Source organism: Strix uralensis, chromosome 12, assembly GCF_047716275.1.
Source record: "Strix uralensis isolate ZFMK-TIS-50842 chromosome 12, bStrUra1, whole genome shotgun sequence".
Lineage (NCBI taxonomy): Eukaryota > Metazoa > Chordata > Aves > Strigiformes > Strigidae > Strix > Strix uralensis.
This window is the reverse complement of record NC_133983.1, coordinates 6,991,626-7,007,347: the sequence shown is the minus strand read 5'-3', so window position 1 is coordinate 7,007,347 and position 15,722 is coordinate 6,991,626. Positions and strand designations below refer to the sequence as shown.

The 15,722-nt window shown below is 34.1% G+C and overlaps 1 protein-coding gene across 9 annotated transcripts in view; it reads right to left on the bottom strand.

Annotated features, from left to right (window-relative positions):
• The window catches only part of RPGRIP1L (RPGRIP1 like), a 79,268-nt gene that overhangs the window by 16,799 nt on the left and 46,747 nt on the right, over window positions 1-15,722 (bottom strand). For 8 of the 9 annotated variants that reach the window (XM_074882043.1, XM_074882048.1, XM_074882052.1 and 5 more), the window contains 4 exons: window positions 15,584-15,652; window positions 13,850-14,027; window positions 12,658-12,752; window positions 1,981-2,164 (listed from right to left, as the gene is read on the bottom strand). In XM_074882043.1, coding sequence (XP_074738144.1) covers window positions 1,981-2,164; window positions 12,658-12,752; window positions 13,850-14,027; window positions 15,584-15,652 — 526 coding nt within the window. The remainder of the gene's footprint in view (window positions 1-1,980; window positions 2,165-12,657; window positions 12,753-13,849; window positions 14,028-15,583; window positions 15,653-15,722) is intronic. The other variant, XM_074882050.1, reaches the window with a different exon arrangement.

The window sequence follows — 15,722 nt, the reverse complement described above, 5'->3', positions numbered from 1 at the left end:
TTAGATGACCAATTATCTAAGCAAAACGCTGCAAATAACAACCATATTAGTATTATGCTGCAGAATACAGTCCTGAAGCAATTTAGACCAAAACCACCTTTTGATATTGATTCGTTAGGATATTTTAAAACAGTTCTGTATTTGATACTGAAGCAGCAAACAGAAAAATCAAAGTCATGAAGCCAGGTTTTGACTAGCAGAAATAATATGATACAGCAATACCACACTGGACAGCCTTATGGATTACAGTCTCTACAAATCATGATACTATTTTCAAATATCACCGCTCGAAATACAGTTAAGTTTCATAACTGTCTTAAGAGTCTGAAATTTCATTCTGTATTCGTCACAACTTTGCTGCATTTTGCTAGTTTAACTTTGCAGAGTCAATACTTAAAACACTAATATGCTTAGACCATACCCAATATACACAGGAATCAGAATATTGTGTAAGAATTTTTATAGCCTTCTGAATGCTTCTTATGTGCCAAGCAACGAGAATTCAAGAAGGAAGAGAAATTAGAAGTGTTAAATAGCTCTTATTGGCTTGTGGTGTTATTTCAATGAGGTTTTAAAAAATTTACTTCATTTTTGATTGCCTATCTAGAACATCTGGAAAAGTGTTTACAGCAGCTAGCAAGATGAATATTGTTCAGCTCGTAAAAAGAGTTCTTACTTATCTGATACCACATTTAGTATATGCCAGAAATCTCATTTGTTTGAATGGAAGAAAGCCTGAGTGAATGAGAGTTTGAAGTGCTACTAATTTTTGTGGTGTTTTGGGTTTTTTTTTCCCTAAAGCCTTACAAAGATTACTGCCTTTCTCAGAGTCACAGAAGTTAACACATTGTGCCCTGTCCTGTCCTCTATATTCTCTCTCAAATGGGCAGTACCACTACAGCGATGGTTGATGGGACATCTACGAGGGATTTCAGTCTTCAACTATGGGGTAATCCAATAGTTTGTAAGTATTAGGAGGATATAAGTGAGTAAATTCTTTGGCAAATCTTCTAAAATCAGGTTTCTAGATGGTAGCAATTTTAAAGATCTGACTGTGACACCACTTTTGCAAAGCCACTATTACAAAATTATTTTTAAAAGAATGCTTAATTTGAATGCCTGGATTAATGGTGTGTCACAAATAACAAACTGATTCACCTGCTCCACGATACTCTCAGCTAAAAATGCAATACTTAAAGTTCAAGACAACATAAAGCACTCAGACTGAATCTTAAATGAAATAAGACTTTAACAGAAAAAAAAAGTTAATGAATAATTGAAATACTATGGAATAGCTGGGAAAATAATTAACAAGAGATTTATCAATTATTACAATAGATCTGTGTATGCTATTAGTGTACATCACATCGTGTATTGACATCAAATATTTTCAAATGTTCATTTATTAGAGAAGAGCATATGGAACATGCACGATTAAGTATTATGAAGTAAATAACAAAGTATTAGTATTAAATATGGCTGAATAATTCCCTATTTCAAAAAGTTCTTATTCAAGAAACACAGAGTATTCCCAAGTGATGATCAAGTCCAATTACATATCTTCTCTTTTCAACTGTATTTTAGTTGTACATGGTTACATGGAATGTTTTTCTTTTCCTGTATCATCATGTGCTGATAGAGAAATCAGTTCATCGTGTTCTTTTAAAAGGAATACATAAATTTTAGTTATGTATAGCCTAATTTTAAAATTTATGTGCTAGCAGCATATTTAAATATATTGTAATGTTACTATTTCATGCACAAGCCTACTTCAATAATTAATTTCCTACTTGGTAATTGCATCCGTACCTCATTTAAAAACCACCTCTAATATTTCCCCAAAAACTTGGGAAATAGACAATCGGTACAGAGACAAATGCAACTATAATATGCAGAGGAAGAAGGCTTTATTAGCAGGTATTTTCATAAGAGAGAATTTAATAGAAGAAACAAGCCTGCTCAGGAGTACGCCATACTTACCATTGCTATAGTTATAGTGAATCCTCTGACCACTTGTTGGTTTTGGAAGTGACAGTGGGGTCTCCTCTGCAAGAAAATTGTATAATCTCCATTCTACAAACAGCTGCTCTATTGTTTCATCTGATGCAATTCGTGACTCAGTAAGACCAAGCGATATAATTTCAATCCGGATTTTTTCAGTTGCCTATTTAAATACAAAGCAAACACATAATACAAATTATTTTGTGTTTCTTGAAGTGTTTCACAAAACTAACATACATGTAAATCATTGGCTATTTTGTATGATTAACACTGATTGATTGATTTTGACATAGACACAATGAGATTCTAAAGCCCCAGGGTCTCTAGCTGAGAAGATTGATGCAACAGATGCTGATTTACATTCAGTGTTGAAAATATTTTTGCAATAGTCGTACTCTGCTGGAGGAGATTAGGTTAAGGTTATCTTCATGTACAAATCATATCTGAACCTCAAATTTCAGTTGCCATTATTTTTAGCTACACAGCAAAGTCATTTGTATCTTGATCCTATAGCTGCTTGAAATACTCTCAGTAATATTAGGTACCAAAGCTTTCCAAATGAAAGAGAATTGTTACTCAGTGCCTACTGCAGACTATACTACAAGAAGTTCAGTAAAAATCCATCAAGTCACAAAGTAGTTAGGCATGCAAAGTAACGTATTTATATGGAATTCAACTTCGTATACTGAACTTTTCTAGTTAAATCAAATATACATTTAAAAATTAAAATTAATAATCTGATAATAAAAGTAATATCCCAATTGTTCTTCACCAGAGCCTATTCTTATTATCTCTAACTAAAATTACATTTTTCTGTTGCTTATATGAAATAGTTTCATACTGTTTGGCAGAGTCTGTATTATTTGTGTACAGATAAATTTTAATAAGGTTTATGTATTTAAGTAGGAATGTCAGACTCCACAGAAAGAATCACAAATATTTCCCTAGGTAACTCTGTAATTCAAAGAAAGAAAATCCACTATAGTTTCAAAACTGGACTACATAGGTGAGCATTCAAAGAGCAAACAGAACACGCTGGAGTTCAGGAACTTAAAAAATATTTTTTTTTTACTTCTTTCCTTTCTTTTCAAGTTCATAACTTTATTAAAAATATTTCACCTATATGGAAATATTTCAACAATTTTTGATTGTAAACTTAAATCACTAAGTAATAAATTATACAAAAAAGATTAGCTTTCTAGATTCAGTGTTAGAACTGCAAGTCAATGTTCTAATTTATTATGGAGATAGCTTATATTTTTTCCAAGCAAATTATATAATTAATCAAACTGAAAAGCAGGTGTATCCTATTGTAAAAATATCCATTATACAGAACAATTTCCCTTGCTGTCAAGCCCTTTCAATATTTGATGAAGTAATTTTACCCCCTCCTTTCAAAAGACATTTCCTTTTATTATGTATCCTAAGACACTTTAACTAAAAACCCAAATCTGAATATTTCAATAAGGTTGTTTTATTATTCAGTAGATTCATGGAAATTTTACTAGGATGACAGAGAAAATTCCACACCATTCTGTCTCCACTAATACAGGTACACGGCTTCAGCTGGCAATATTACTGGGATTAGCATAGAATGATGAAATATTTAAAGGAAATTTTTTTTTCTAAAATCTAATAAATCAAATGACTGCCAAATGTCATTAAAGTGATGGTCTTTGACTTGAATATGCTTTTCATATTCAAATTTGAAAAGAAAGAGATGAAAGCCTGGAAAGGTTACTCAGTTTCAACTAATAACCTCAAGCACTCTACATTCACATGCATAAAAAATGAAATTGGCTCTATTGTCTAATTTTACTTCAGAAACAACTCTTTTCTTCTTGCATTGAACAGATGTATTAGCATCTGTATTTAAAGTGATATGCTGAGTGGTTTTGTTCGCCCCGAAGTATTTAGCAGCTATGTCAGACTAGTTTGTACACAGACAGTAGTTTATGAATCAAGTCCAAATACAATATCCTGTATTATAAAGTATTCCTTTTACATATCTTAAAATTTGTTTGACATATTTAACAGTTGTAATTGCATACTGTAGGCAAAGAATATTACAATTTTTCAAGGACAGCAGGGTAAATCCAGGTCTTCTGCTTTCTAACGTATAAGGAAGCAAATTTCATACAATTAGAAAATTGCAAGAAAAAATAATAAATTACTTTAGAGCTTAACAGTCAAGAATATTTTAAGGCTTGGTTTTATTAATATTAAACATGAATTCCGTATATACAAAGGAGAACACAAGCTGATTAAAAGAAGATATTTACAAATAAAAAATATAGAACTGCTTAAGAACAGCATAGCTAGCATGTCGTATTTCACTACCAATACAAAACCGCTCGTATTATGTAGCCATGCTGAAAATATATGTAGCATCCAATATATGATAGAAATTAATTTTTAAACAGCCATTTATATTTCCATGATGCAGAGTGAAGTATGTTATTAACTATTTTCCTAAGTTGGTTTTTTTAAGCCTTGGTCTCATTTATTAGACGTTATTCAAATGAAAAATGGATAGTTTGGCATGATCAATTACTTCCCACAAATCATTCTACTTTGATGGGAATAAAATTAGTCTTTACATTTAGTAGTTGAAACCAAATATGAAATTTCCTCTAACATAGAGACTGGACACAAGTATTTAAATAAAGAATACTAAAAGCTTTTAAAGATTGTCTCTGAGAAACCAGTTCAGTGCTTTTATTTCAAGTGAGGAAAACAAAACATGGGCAAGATACTCAGTCTATGTCAAGATCCTTTCTTTACCATTTAATATTGACTCTTTATAATTAACACTACCCAGAGATTTGGAAGAATCACTGAACTCCTTTAACAAGCTTTAGGATTAGGTTAAGCACTAAATGCATTGGACGTTACCTCAGAATTTGAAGTCTCAAAATAACTTTTCTCATCTTTCTGATTTCTGCGATTAAAAAACCCTTTTTTTAATTCCATAAGAAGTCTTGACTTCTGTCTTCAAGAATCTGTAATTCTATATTTCAGTTTCCTTTTTGGTCACAATAAAATGCTAAGATGTGGATGTGAATAATGAAATTTCAATTGACTCAAATGGTCCACAATAGTATCCCACCGAATTAAGTGTTTTACACAAAAAAAAAATTGTGCTTTCTGCACAGAACAGCAGCATTGAAAATGCCTTGCTTATAGGAACAATGTAAACAACGTTCCTATTTTTTACATCCACAGTTTTAACTAATATATTGCCCTTGAAAAACTCAAAATAAATGAAACTTAACCTTAAAATCAACTTGAATCCTATCTTTACCAATGCTCAAAAATATTTATGCTTTACTCCTTAATATTTTATGTATTTATTTCCACAATCTACTTACTCACTTGTTCCCTTCTATTTCTAGCAGAGACCATCAGATAAACTATATTGTTCAATAATCACAATTATCCATTTGCTATCAATATGTCGATTACTAGCAATATTACTTGATTGACAAATATATTCATTGAATGAGAAATTATCTTCTTCCTCTATCAAGTGCCAAATTCCTGTGATCATCCTATTAATGTCAGAAGAGAACTGCAAAGGAATGCTATTGCAGGAATCTCAATCTAATGTAACTGTTCAGACACATCTTACATATACACATAAAAATACATATTATAAAAAAATATTATAGTCCTTAACTGTATGCAGTGACTCTTCATGTTAGAAACAACATCTTCTGGTTTTAGATTTTCCCCACAATGGTGTAGATGTGAGAATAGAGGGATACGGAAATGCTCCCCGTTCCTTCTCCAAATGGATGGGACTTACAAAAGTGCATGCACTTTAGACTCTCCTTAAGACCTGGGGCAAAGAGATCTCTCCTTGTTCAATAGCTCTTTTGGAGTCGGATTTACTGTGAAGGAGGTGAGGGCACATATAATCTTCCCCCAGCATCATTGTTTTTGCCATGTGGTAGGAGGAGAATGCAATGACACAAGGTTAGCACCATAATAAGGTTCAATGCAATCCCTTCAACTCTGTCTAAACACACTGAACAAAAAACTTGTTTGGGTGAGTGGTGGGGGTTTTTTGGTAGCTACAGCAGTGGCCCCCTGTGAGAAGCTTCTCAAAGCTCCCCCGGCTCCAAGTCAGACCCGCCTTTGCACCAAGGCTGAGCCAAGTAGCTGCACTTCTGCAATAACATATTTAAGAAGGGAAACCTGGGAGGAGTGGTGGGACCTGCCAGGAGGAGTTGCAAGGAGAACATCTGTGTGAACACCAAGGTTAGGGGAAGAAAGGAGGAGAAGGGGGGAGGTGGGCCAGAGCAGAGACTCCCCTGTATCCCATGGTGAGACAGCAGGGCCGCCCCCCCACCCATGGGGGTCTGTGGTGAAGCAGATACCGATTTGTGGCCTGTGGAGAACCCCACACCGGCCTAGGTAACTGCGTCCAAAGGAGGCCAGGACCCCATGGGAAGAAGACCCCACTGTTGTAGTTCAGCCCTGGGAGGATTGCAACACGTGGGGGTGACCCACATGCCCGTGGGCGTGACTCATGTCGGAGTTGGTTTGTGGAGGACTGACTCCTGTGAGAGGGGGACTGTGCTTGAACAGGGGAGGAATGCCAGAAGTTTTCCCCCACCCCAAGGGGAAAGAAACGGCAGGACTGACCACAACCCCCATTCCCTGCCCCCTGTGACGCTTGGGGAAAGGAGTTAAGAGATATGGGGAACAAAGCTGAGCCTGGGAAGAAGGGATGGGTGAGGGAAGGTGTTTTCAGGATGTGATAATGCTTCTTACGGTCCTACTCTATCTGTTACATGTTGTTGTTGTTAATGTCTGTATTAACTTAATGTTCCTTTTTTCTTCCCCTAACGAGTCTATCTTTTGCCTGCACCTTAATGGATGAGATCATCCCTCCTTGTCCTCACGTCAAGTTTCTGGGTCTTTTGCTTCCCTCTTTCTCAGCACTGGTGGGGAAGCATAAAGTCAGCAGCGCCTTTGCTTATTTTCCCCTTCTCAGTGCTGGGAGGGGGAAGGGAGGAGTAAGCGGCTGTGTGGTGCTCAGTTGCCCTCTGAGCTCAAACCACAACAGTGACAATGAGTATGTCCCTGGTTGGTGCCATTTTATCTACTGCAAAGTCCAAATTCACCATTTGCAGAGCATGAATTCATCTTTAATAACTTCAAAGGCATGAACTACTTGCTGCAGCTTGAGACAATTCAATAATTAGATATTGCCTCTACTATGCAAAACTGTAACACTTCCATCAACGCATTGATTTTTTTTTTTTTCACAAAAGACATTTTCTAATTCAGTATAAAACACCAAGCATATTAGAAAACACTGAATGTTGAGGGATGTGAACCTTTCTCACTATGAGACTCAACTATACATCTGAAGAGTCACATTTGCACTTTGCTCATAATCTAACTTTTAATCACTTGAATAATATATTTTCTTCCCTTCAAATGGCTTGCCTTCCCCAACCTTTCTGAAGAATAAACATAAAGTTGTTCAGTGTTTCTCCTGAAGCTGAACTGTTTTTAAAGATTTGGTTTTGCAACTTGCCTGTGGCACTGCCTCAGCTAAGAGCTTTTAAAGATAAACTGTTTCTAGGGATGGATAAATACAAAAAAGCAGATATATCTGGAGCTATTTGACTGGTGGGATAACAAACTTCGTCAACTCTGAGTTTTATTTTCTCCCCAAGAAGTGGGGAAGGCTACATAAGCAATATTGTTACAGTCCTGAACTAAGCTACACCCCTCTCTACTGCAGACTGTCTCAAAGAGGAGTATTAATTTCTTTTTAGTGTTTAAATACTCACCATTGATTATACCACTAGATAAAATAAAAAACAAATACAAACTTTATCAATTCTCAAAGCCAGTTAGCTACATCAGTACCAACTAGTCACACAATTAAGTAATTCAAATGCTCTGTAAACTTTAAATTGCCTTTCATTTCAACAGAAGTATGATCCTTAAATAAGCATAAAAAATAATTTCTCGATAAAGAGGTCTTACTCTGAACATTTTTGTTATGCTAATACACATCAATATTTAAGATACAAAAATAAGATGAAATAAGTAGCAGTATTACGTAAAAAACTAAACAAATATAATAGGATTTCTGCTTTTGTATATATCTATGCATGTATTTTTCTATATGTACATCATAGACTTCTGGTTTGATTTACAAAAATAAAATTTAAAAAACTGTATTTGAAAGTTAATCCATTTAGAAAAAACCGAACCCTTACTATGGGAAGAAAGCATAAGTATCAGTATGGCATTTTCATTTCTTACGAGTGCATCTGTAGCGAAAAAAAACCCATCAAATTGCACAGTTGAAACACACCTGTTCTTTTTATTTAGATCTTTAGTACTTAACATTTGATCCTGTGTTCTCCCCCACCATTATAGTATTGTTTGAGGATAATATAGACATGCAAAAATGAATGGAATTTGATTCTTTCTCACATTACCCACAGTGTGAAAAAAATTATGCTTGATGACATATATCGCAGCTAAAACTCAAATTTAGTTTCAAATGCCATCCTTTGCTTTTTAGACCTCCAGTTAGAAAAATACTCCTTTCTACTTGTAAAGTCACCATAAGTTACTTCCATGTCAATGAGCTCTGATAAATATATCAGAGTAAGCAACTGAGGCGCATTCATATTCATAACCAAAAATATATTACCAGCTAGGTTAAAAATGGCTCCTGTTGATACTTTTTCTATGGGTTTATGCACTCAGCCTTAAATCTGACTTTCTGCTTTAAAACTCATTAGTCAGAATATTAAATTGTTACCTAAAAAGTAATTGGTTAATGACTTAAGATTCTGTTGTTTTGAATCATTTTAAAAGCTGGTGTTTGAGGGGTTTTTGGCATTATTTTCCCCTCTTCTTTCAGTTCTTCTATCAAGAAGAATGACTTGTAGTACACGCTTGTAATTATTACTTCAAAGAACATTTGACAAGTGCTAGAAGTTGTAAATCCATCATTTCAGTGTACTGCCTATTCAAACTGCTGCCATCTCAAACTTTATCAGTGGCAAAAGACAACTTAAGTCCTTCCTGGATTCTTCAAATTTTCTCTCTTTTGCTTTAGTTTCTGTCTAGTAGTGACCACAATAGCAAACAATCACCTTAAAGGTGAAGAATGGCAAATGCTCCTTTTCAATCTTAGATCCATCAGTAGTCTTTGAAAATACTGACTCTAAAAGCTTTAATAAGTTACTTTTATCTTACTCCAATAAGACAGTTCTGTTTCATGAATCTTATTTGTTTCATTAAATATGCTGGTGCAGCACTTCCCCAATTTCTTATAGAGGAAAACCACAAAGGAGCCAAGGTTAGAGCCAGACAAGACTAAGAGAATACAAAGGATTAGTACTTCTGGCACAATTCAATCAGGCCAACTCAGCAACACAGGATAATACTAAAATCCTAAAATTTTACTTCTCTAAATTCAGATTAGATATTCACAGAACAAGCCAGTTTAAGAAAAGCATTGAGCACTGCGAAATCTCCCTGAAGTACACCAAAGGTACTCAAGTCTTGCAGAAAATAGATGTAAAGAGAAATCAAGTCAGTCAGAATTTAACATTGCAACACAACGTCCAAATGATTTTCTCGTTTTTCAATGAATGCAAATATGTCATATGAGGAAGTGCACTATTCAAGTAATTGTACAAAAAAGACATAATAAAAGGAAAAGTATTTATTGCGTTGCTATACATAAGCTTTATGCTTTACATCTTCCCACCTATGCATAAACATGTTTCATTGACCAGCAGAATCACAAGGAATTGGTATTGCTTTTTAAAGGTGTTTAAGAGAGATTTTCATGTCAAAATTAATTAGACTCTGAGATCTTAATTTACAGGAACTGATAATGACAGTTTTTATTAAACTGCTATTGGTGCAAGATAATGCACTCACAGCACCTGCAACAAAAAGAGAGACGTAAACACACCTATAGAAAAAAACAGGACCTCCACCAAATAAATTGTTTGTGCCAGTGCCAGTAATTGCCCTACGGGCACAATTGAAGACAACTTGGAGGCTGACAGCAGTAAATTTTATTGTGATAATTGAACGTTGTATTATGTCCTATAAGGATAAAGTGTAGACATGAGGGTGAAAGGAAGGAGGAGATGGAAAAGATTTTAATTTTTTTTTTTTTTAAATATAAAGACCATGCCGAAGAAAATGCAAATTCCCAGTTTTGATGTCTATTTTGAGGATCTGAAACAAGGCTTTTAATCAATGTATTATACATCAAATTGATAATGTTAACTTCTGATTATTCAAATGTATGAAATATTCATAGAGAACTGTCCAAACTTTTACATTTCTCAGACTTCTTTTCTCTATTAATTATCATGCCTGGAAGCTTTTTAGTAAAAGCAGCAGCCATCAGCCTGACTGAACCTGACAAGCTAGCAAGGCCCAATTACACTGGCACTCTGTGGCACTTTGATGTACTGGAAACGAAAAGAGATAGGGGCAAATTGTATAGCACATTATGTTAATGACTTGATTTAATCCAGCCACTAAACTTTATGTAGCCTGTTAAAAAAGATGCTAACACTAATTACGCCACTTTGGAAAGGAAAGAAGGGGACAAGCATTTCATACCGACAAAGTGAAGCTCATAAATGTTGTAAATGAAATGAAACAAAATGAAGTAATCTATGATTAATTATACATCATAGACAAGAAGAAAAGAGAAAGAAGCAAGTGGTACAGCTAAGTACTGGAAAATCTGTTAGATACCCTTTATGATCAACATATCTAAGAAATAACCATGAACTGTCTAATTTGCAACATGCAAAAAAGAAACAGTATGATCTTAAATGGCTTAAACAGTTTGGCATACAACTCAGATTTATAGGATAATTAGCATAACGATCTCTAAAAATCACAAGTCTTATTTACAGTGTTTGACTACCAGCAGGATATTTATCTCAAAAGATAAAAGGCAGTGATTTTTAATCTTAAAAAAAAATACAAATTCAATCACAGTTTTCACATGATGTATTCTATAATTAACCCAAGATTTCAAATATACCATTGCTTATTTTTAAAATCCAATTTGTATCAAACAAGTTACCTTAATACTTGATAGCTTTTGTTATCTACCCTTCTTGAACATGCACTTTGTTACCAGAGGAACAGATCAATAGACAGAGGTAGCAACTAATGAACCTGAAATGAATCTACACTTAAAATCCTCCCAGATGTGTTCTTAAATAATTTTGATAAAATAAAATACAGGATGACTAGAAACGTATAGATCAATTGTATTATAGTTTGACTTCATGGAGATGAGTAGCAGTCATTTTAGTTCTTAAAATTACAGGCGAAACAATTTTTTAACATTTACATATAAGCAATGCAGTTCTGTCTTTAAAAGAACCTTCTGTATCTTTCTGCAGCATATATATGTTATAGGATTCCTAAATCCCTTCTACAATCTTTTTTTAAAAAAGGAGCAATATTTCTTATACGAAGCATTGCTTCTTGTTGCTAGTTATTTGTAAGATTCCACACAGCCTTGAAAAAAGGATTAAAAAAAAAAATCATCAAACTACTTCTAGCTTGTCACATTGCAGAACATTAAAAAAAGTTAAGACTGAAAGGATATAAAAGTACATCTCTGGTCCTTTAAAAGAAGGCTAAGACAGACCAAAGAACTACTAACCGTTAGAAGTATTATAATCAATTTTAAGTGCTAGTTTTATATTTTTTAAGATTGTTCAGTCAACGTTAGATCTAAAAGTATGAAATGTTCTTTTTTTTTTTTAGAGAACTACTGTTCAAATCAAAGTTTCCAAATTTGCATTATGCTGTGTTAATTTTGTGTCTATGAGTTTATGCTCATTAATTGCTGGTTTTAAGAACAAGCCAAGAGAATATCCTTACCATACACGTCCACAAATAACAACAGAAAAAGAAGTACGCTGAAGTGATTTGGTACTGTACATGTACAAATTTTCTTGAAAAGTGATGTTCAGTTCTAAAACTGTTTGGAAGTCGGGAACAAAAGATACATATGTGGATGAACTAGAAAAATAAATGCAAGGTTTGCATGTTGTTAACTTACGTCAACCTTACGTAATTGCTATTTCAACAACATTCAACCAAATCAACAGACTGGGATGAAACACAGTGGGTAGCTAAGCATTGAAGGTTTACTACAGGCCTTGACAAGTGAAATTATCCTCCCCTTCCTCAGAAAGCGCTGGAAGAAGCAGAAAAGCACATTTTCCTCCATAAAGGCAACGGGTAGGACTGAACAACAAGACTAAGTTCTTTAGACATTCGTATTACAATAGTTATCTTTCATTAGGGAGATTTTCTGCAGGGTCTAAAATTTGAATTCAGATTGGAACTAATTAGAAATGTCTACTTCTAAGTGTGTATGACATTAAGAGAAAAAAATTATAAACACCTATAAATCACATGCACCATACAGTCAGGTTACTTTTATTTTTTTCCGTGGAAAGGTGTTTATTTGAGCTGGAAAGAGGAAAACATACATTCGTTGAAAATGCCTTAGAATCTGACCTTAGATATAGCAAAGCTACTCTTAAAGGACATCAGGCTTAAAATATTTTTCTTACGACTTACCAAATAATTGCCATAAATACTCTGCCTCACCTTAATATTCTTGGATACTGGACTTGAAACAATACAGTCATCGCTGTCAGTTATTGATTCAATGGCATCATCTTTTTGTCTATCATCTTGATCTGCTAAAAAAAAAAAATCAATGTAATTAAAAACCCCTGTATTTGTAGTCCATCTGAGACTTGCTGAGAAACCTGATAGCAATATATTTGCTTTTCTAATAAATAAAGTATAAGTGCTAGGTAAATCTTCTCTTCCTTGCAGAAGATTAACACTGGCAAATCAATGACCTTTCAAGTCATCTAAACTGTATTTTTTTCTGATTTGCTAAAAAAAAAGTAATATTTCCTAGATGAAAGTTGATGAGTGGAATGATATAAGCCCTGTGATGAACTGAAGTATGAATAACAGTTAGCTTTATATAAGAATATGGCCTGAATTTGTGGATTGCCTCTGACTAAGTTTAACACCATGCATATGTAAAGAAGATTTTCTTTTAAAGTAGTTCTGTATGCCAGTGGATTATTTTCTAAAGATTTCAGGTCTTTTTTCTCTGGAGCAAATTACTTATAAACACAACAAGAGCTTCAACATCATGTTTTTCCATTTTTTCTAATGAATTCTTATGCAGAAGCTGCAAACAACTGAACATAAAATTTTAGCATCCTGCCTGTGCTTTTACTTTAAACTTGGTATTGTGGACTTGGTTTATTTCAATGATAAACAGTTTAAGCTTGGGGGTGGAACAGGATGACCCGGCTTCTATAATCTTTAAATAAATCTGCCTCTAACAACTTTATGTCACAGATGTGATAAGACATACTACCCCTCTCACTGTCTGAAAGGATTTCCGATATCAGCATTGGCTGTTATCCGCAGACAAAAGGAGCATATTCATTAAAATAGTCTTTAGAACAGCATAGTTCTAAGGGAGAATATAAAGACATTTAAAATAGAAGCCAGGTTTCCTTTAATATTTTATGAATCTAGGTCAGATACCAGATTTTTGCATGCAATTACAATACAGTTTCCATTTGGGAAGAAAATAACACCACCATATCCACCACCCAGCTTCAGCTATAAAGTACACCAGAATATCATTTCTGTCATGAAGCTTCTCATAATGAGGCAGCTCCCACTGCTCATAAGAAATGCTTAAGAAAATGGAAAGAGACAGAGATTTATTAAGAAAATACAGTTACTTATTCAGAAAAATGAATACCTTCTGGTTCCAATTCTTCAGTTATTTCTGTCTCATCTCCAGAGGTAACTGAGCTTTGGTCGGCCAACTGCCCCTCTGACAGATGCGAGAGGTCTTCTTTTTCCTGTTGAATTTCTTCAGCCATCTCCTTCACCTTATCATCTGCTAGCCTTTCTTGTTTAACCTCATGTACCACACGCTATATAAAAATAGATAAACTTACAGTCTTTATAACACTCCTTGAACAGTCAAAGTTACTAAAATTCAAAACTTGAAGAGTTATGGCTCACATTCATTATACATAGCCTTTAAACAATTATATTGCTTATGCAGTGCAGGAAACAATGAGAAGCTGTCAACTGCAGTAACAAATAATTGATACCGTAGAAAGACAATTTTCTAACAATGTATATTTGTGAAAACATAACCATTATAATCATTTGGTACCTGTCAACATATATACAGCCTGTTAGATTTCCAGATTCATTTATATTTCAGCTCTTTCAGTTCTTCAAGACTCAGTTCAAAAAAACCAAAACCAACAAATCACCACCACCTTACTCAGTTAGCAATTTTATAATTTGAATTATACGATATTTTCTGTTTCAAAACCAAACTAAAATAATATAAAAAAGCATCAGCTTTGCTACAAAATACAAACATGTTATCTAAGGTAAAAAATATTTAGTGCATAACTTTGAAGTAATCTTAATCCCTTCTTTCCCTTTTGAGTACAGTTACATAAAATAATACCTCATCAATGGATATAACATTACAGACATGGAAATCTGCTGGAGACCTATGCATTATTTATTATCCAGCAATTCTCCTCTAGGACTGAATTTTCCACAGAGACACTGATGCCTCACCTCCTACCCTCAGAATCCATGAGACTTCAGGTCCAGTTTTGGAAAACCCAGGTGTTCTGTGGACAGCTGAAAGTTATTTCTATTCTAACACATTTGGAGCCACACAAAGCAAAGCAATATTAACAAACACTTAAGAGCCTTATTCTATAAATAAAGTTTATGCTTGAAGTTTTCCAGTCGTAGAAAACTGACTTTATGTCTCTTATGCTTCTCCTTGGCATAGATGATGTGTCATAACCGCTGTGTTTTAAACAGTGTTTGGCCATTCCTTTTAATTCCTACAGTGACAGAGTTGTATTTTGTGGATAAAATTTTCAGAGAGAATACTTTTTGATTATTCTACTTGACTAATACCACCTGCTGTGGTGAAAAGAAGACTTAACTTCAAAAGATCATCCGAGGCTCTGATTGAAAGTAAAAAAGTGAAAGGAACATAAAAGCCAGTGATTAAACGTTGTGTTATGCCACTAGAAACTATAGTTTGCCAATCTGCCACAACTTAATTTCACGACCAATTGGACCATTACAAACTACAATATTTAATACTTTTCTTCTCCTTAGAATGCTACATATTTAGCAATGTTCCAAAGCTACTCCATTTCTTCTTTTTTCCCCCTGCTCTATAATGGCATTTTTTAGAGGGAAGACAAAATAAACTTCATCCAAATATAGAAGGAAATAAGTAGAGATATTCCTCCCTTTCTAGTGGCCAAAGAAAGAAGACTGTAATCACAAGGAATCACATTTTTTATATTTCCGAGAAGTTTTTGAGATCTTACTTTACCTGTAGTTTGATTTTTGATGCATGACTCTGAAGAAATGACATACACATGGAATTCAAATGCAATATAGTATACAAAACCACAAAACCTGAATAATCTCATACCTTTGAAACACTTGGAACTCTTGAAGCCTTCATCTGTGCAAGTTCCATGTCATTTTCAACAACAGAGCCCTAAGTTATGGGTAAAATAAGGGGAAGATTTTAACATATAGCAGACACTTAACACACAAAAGTAGGTATA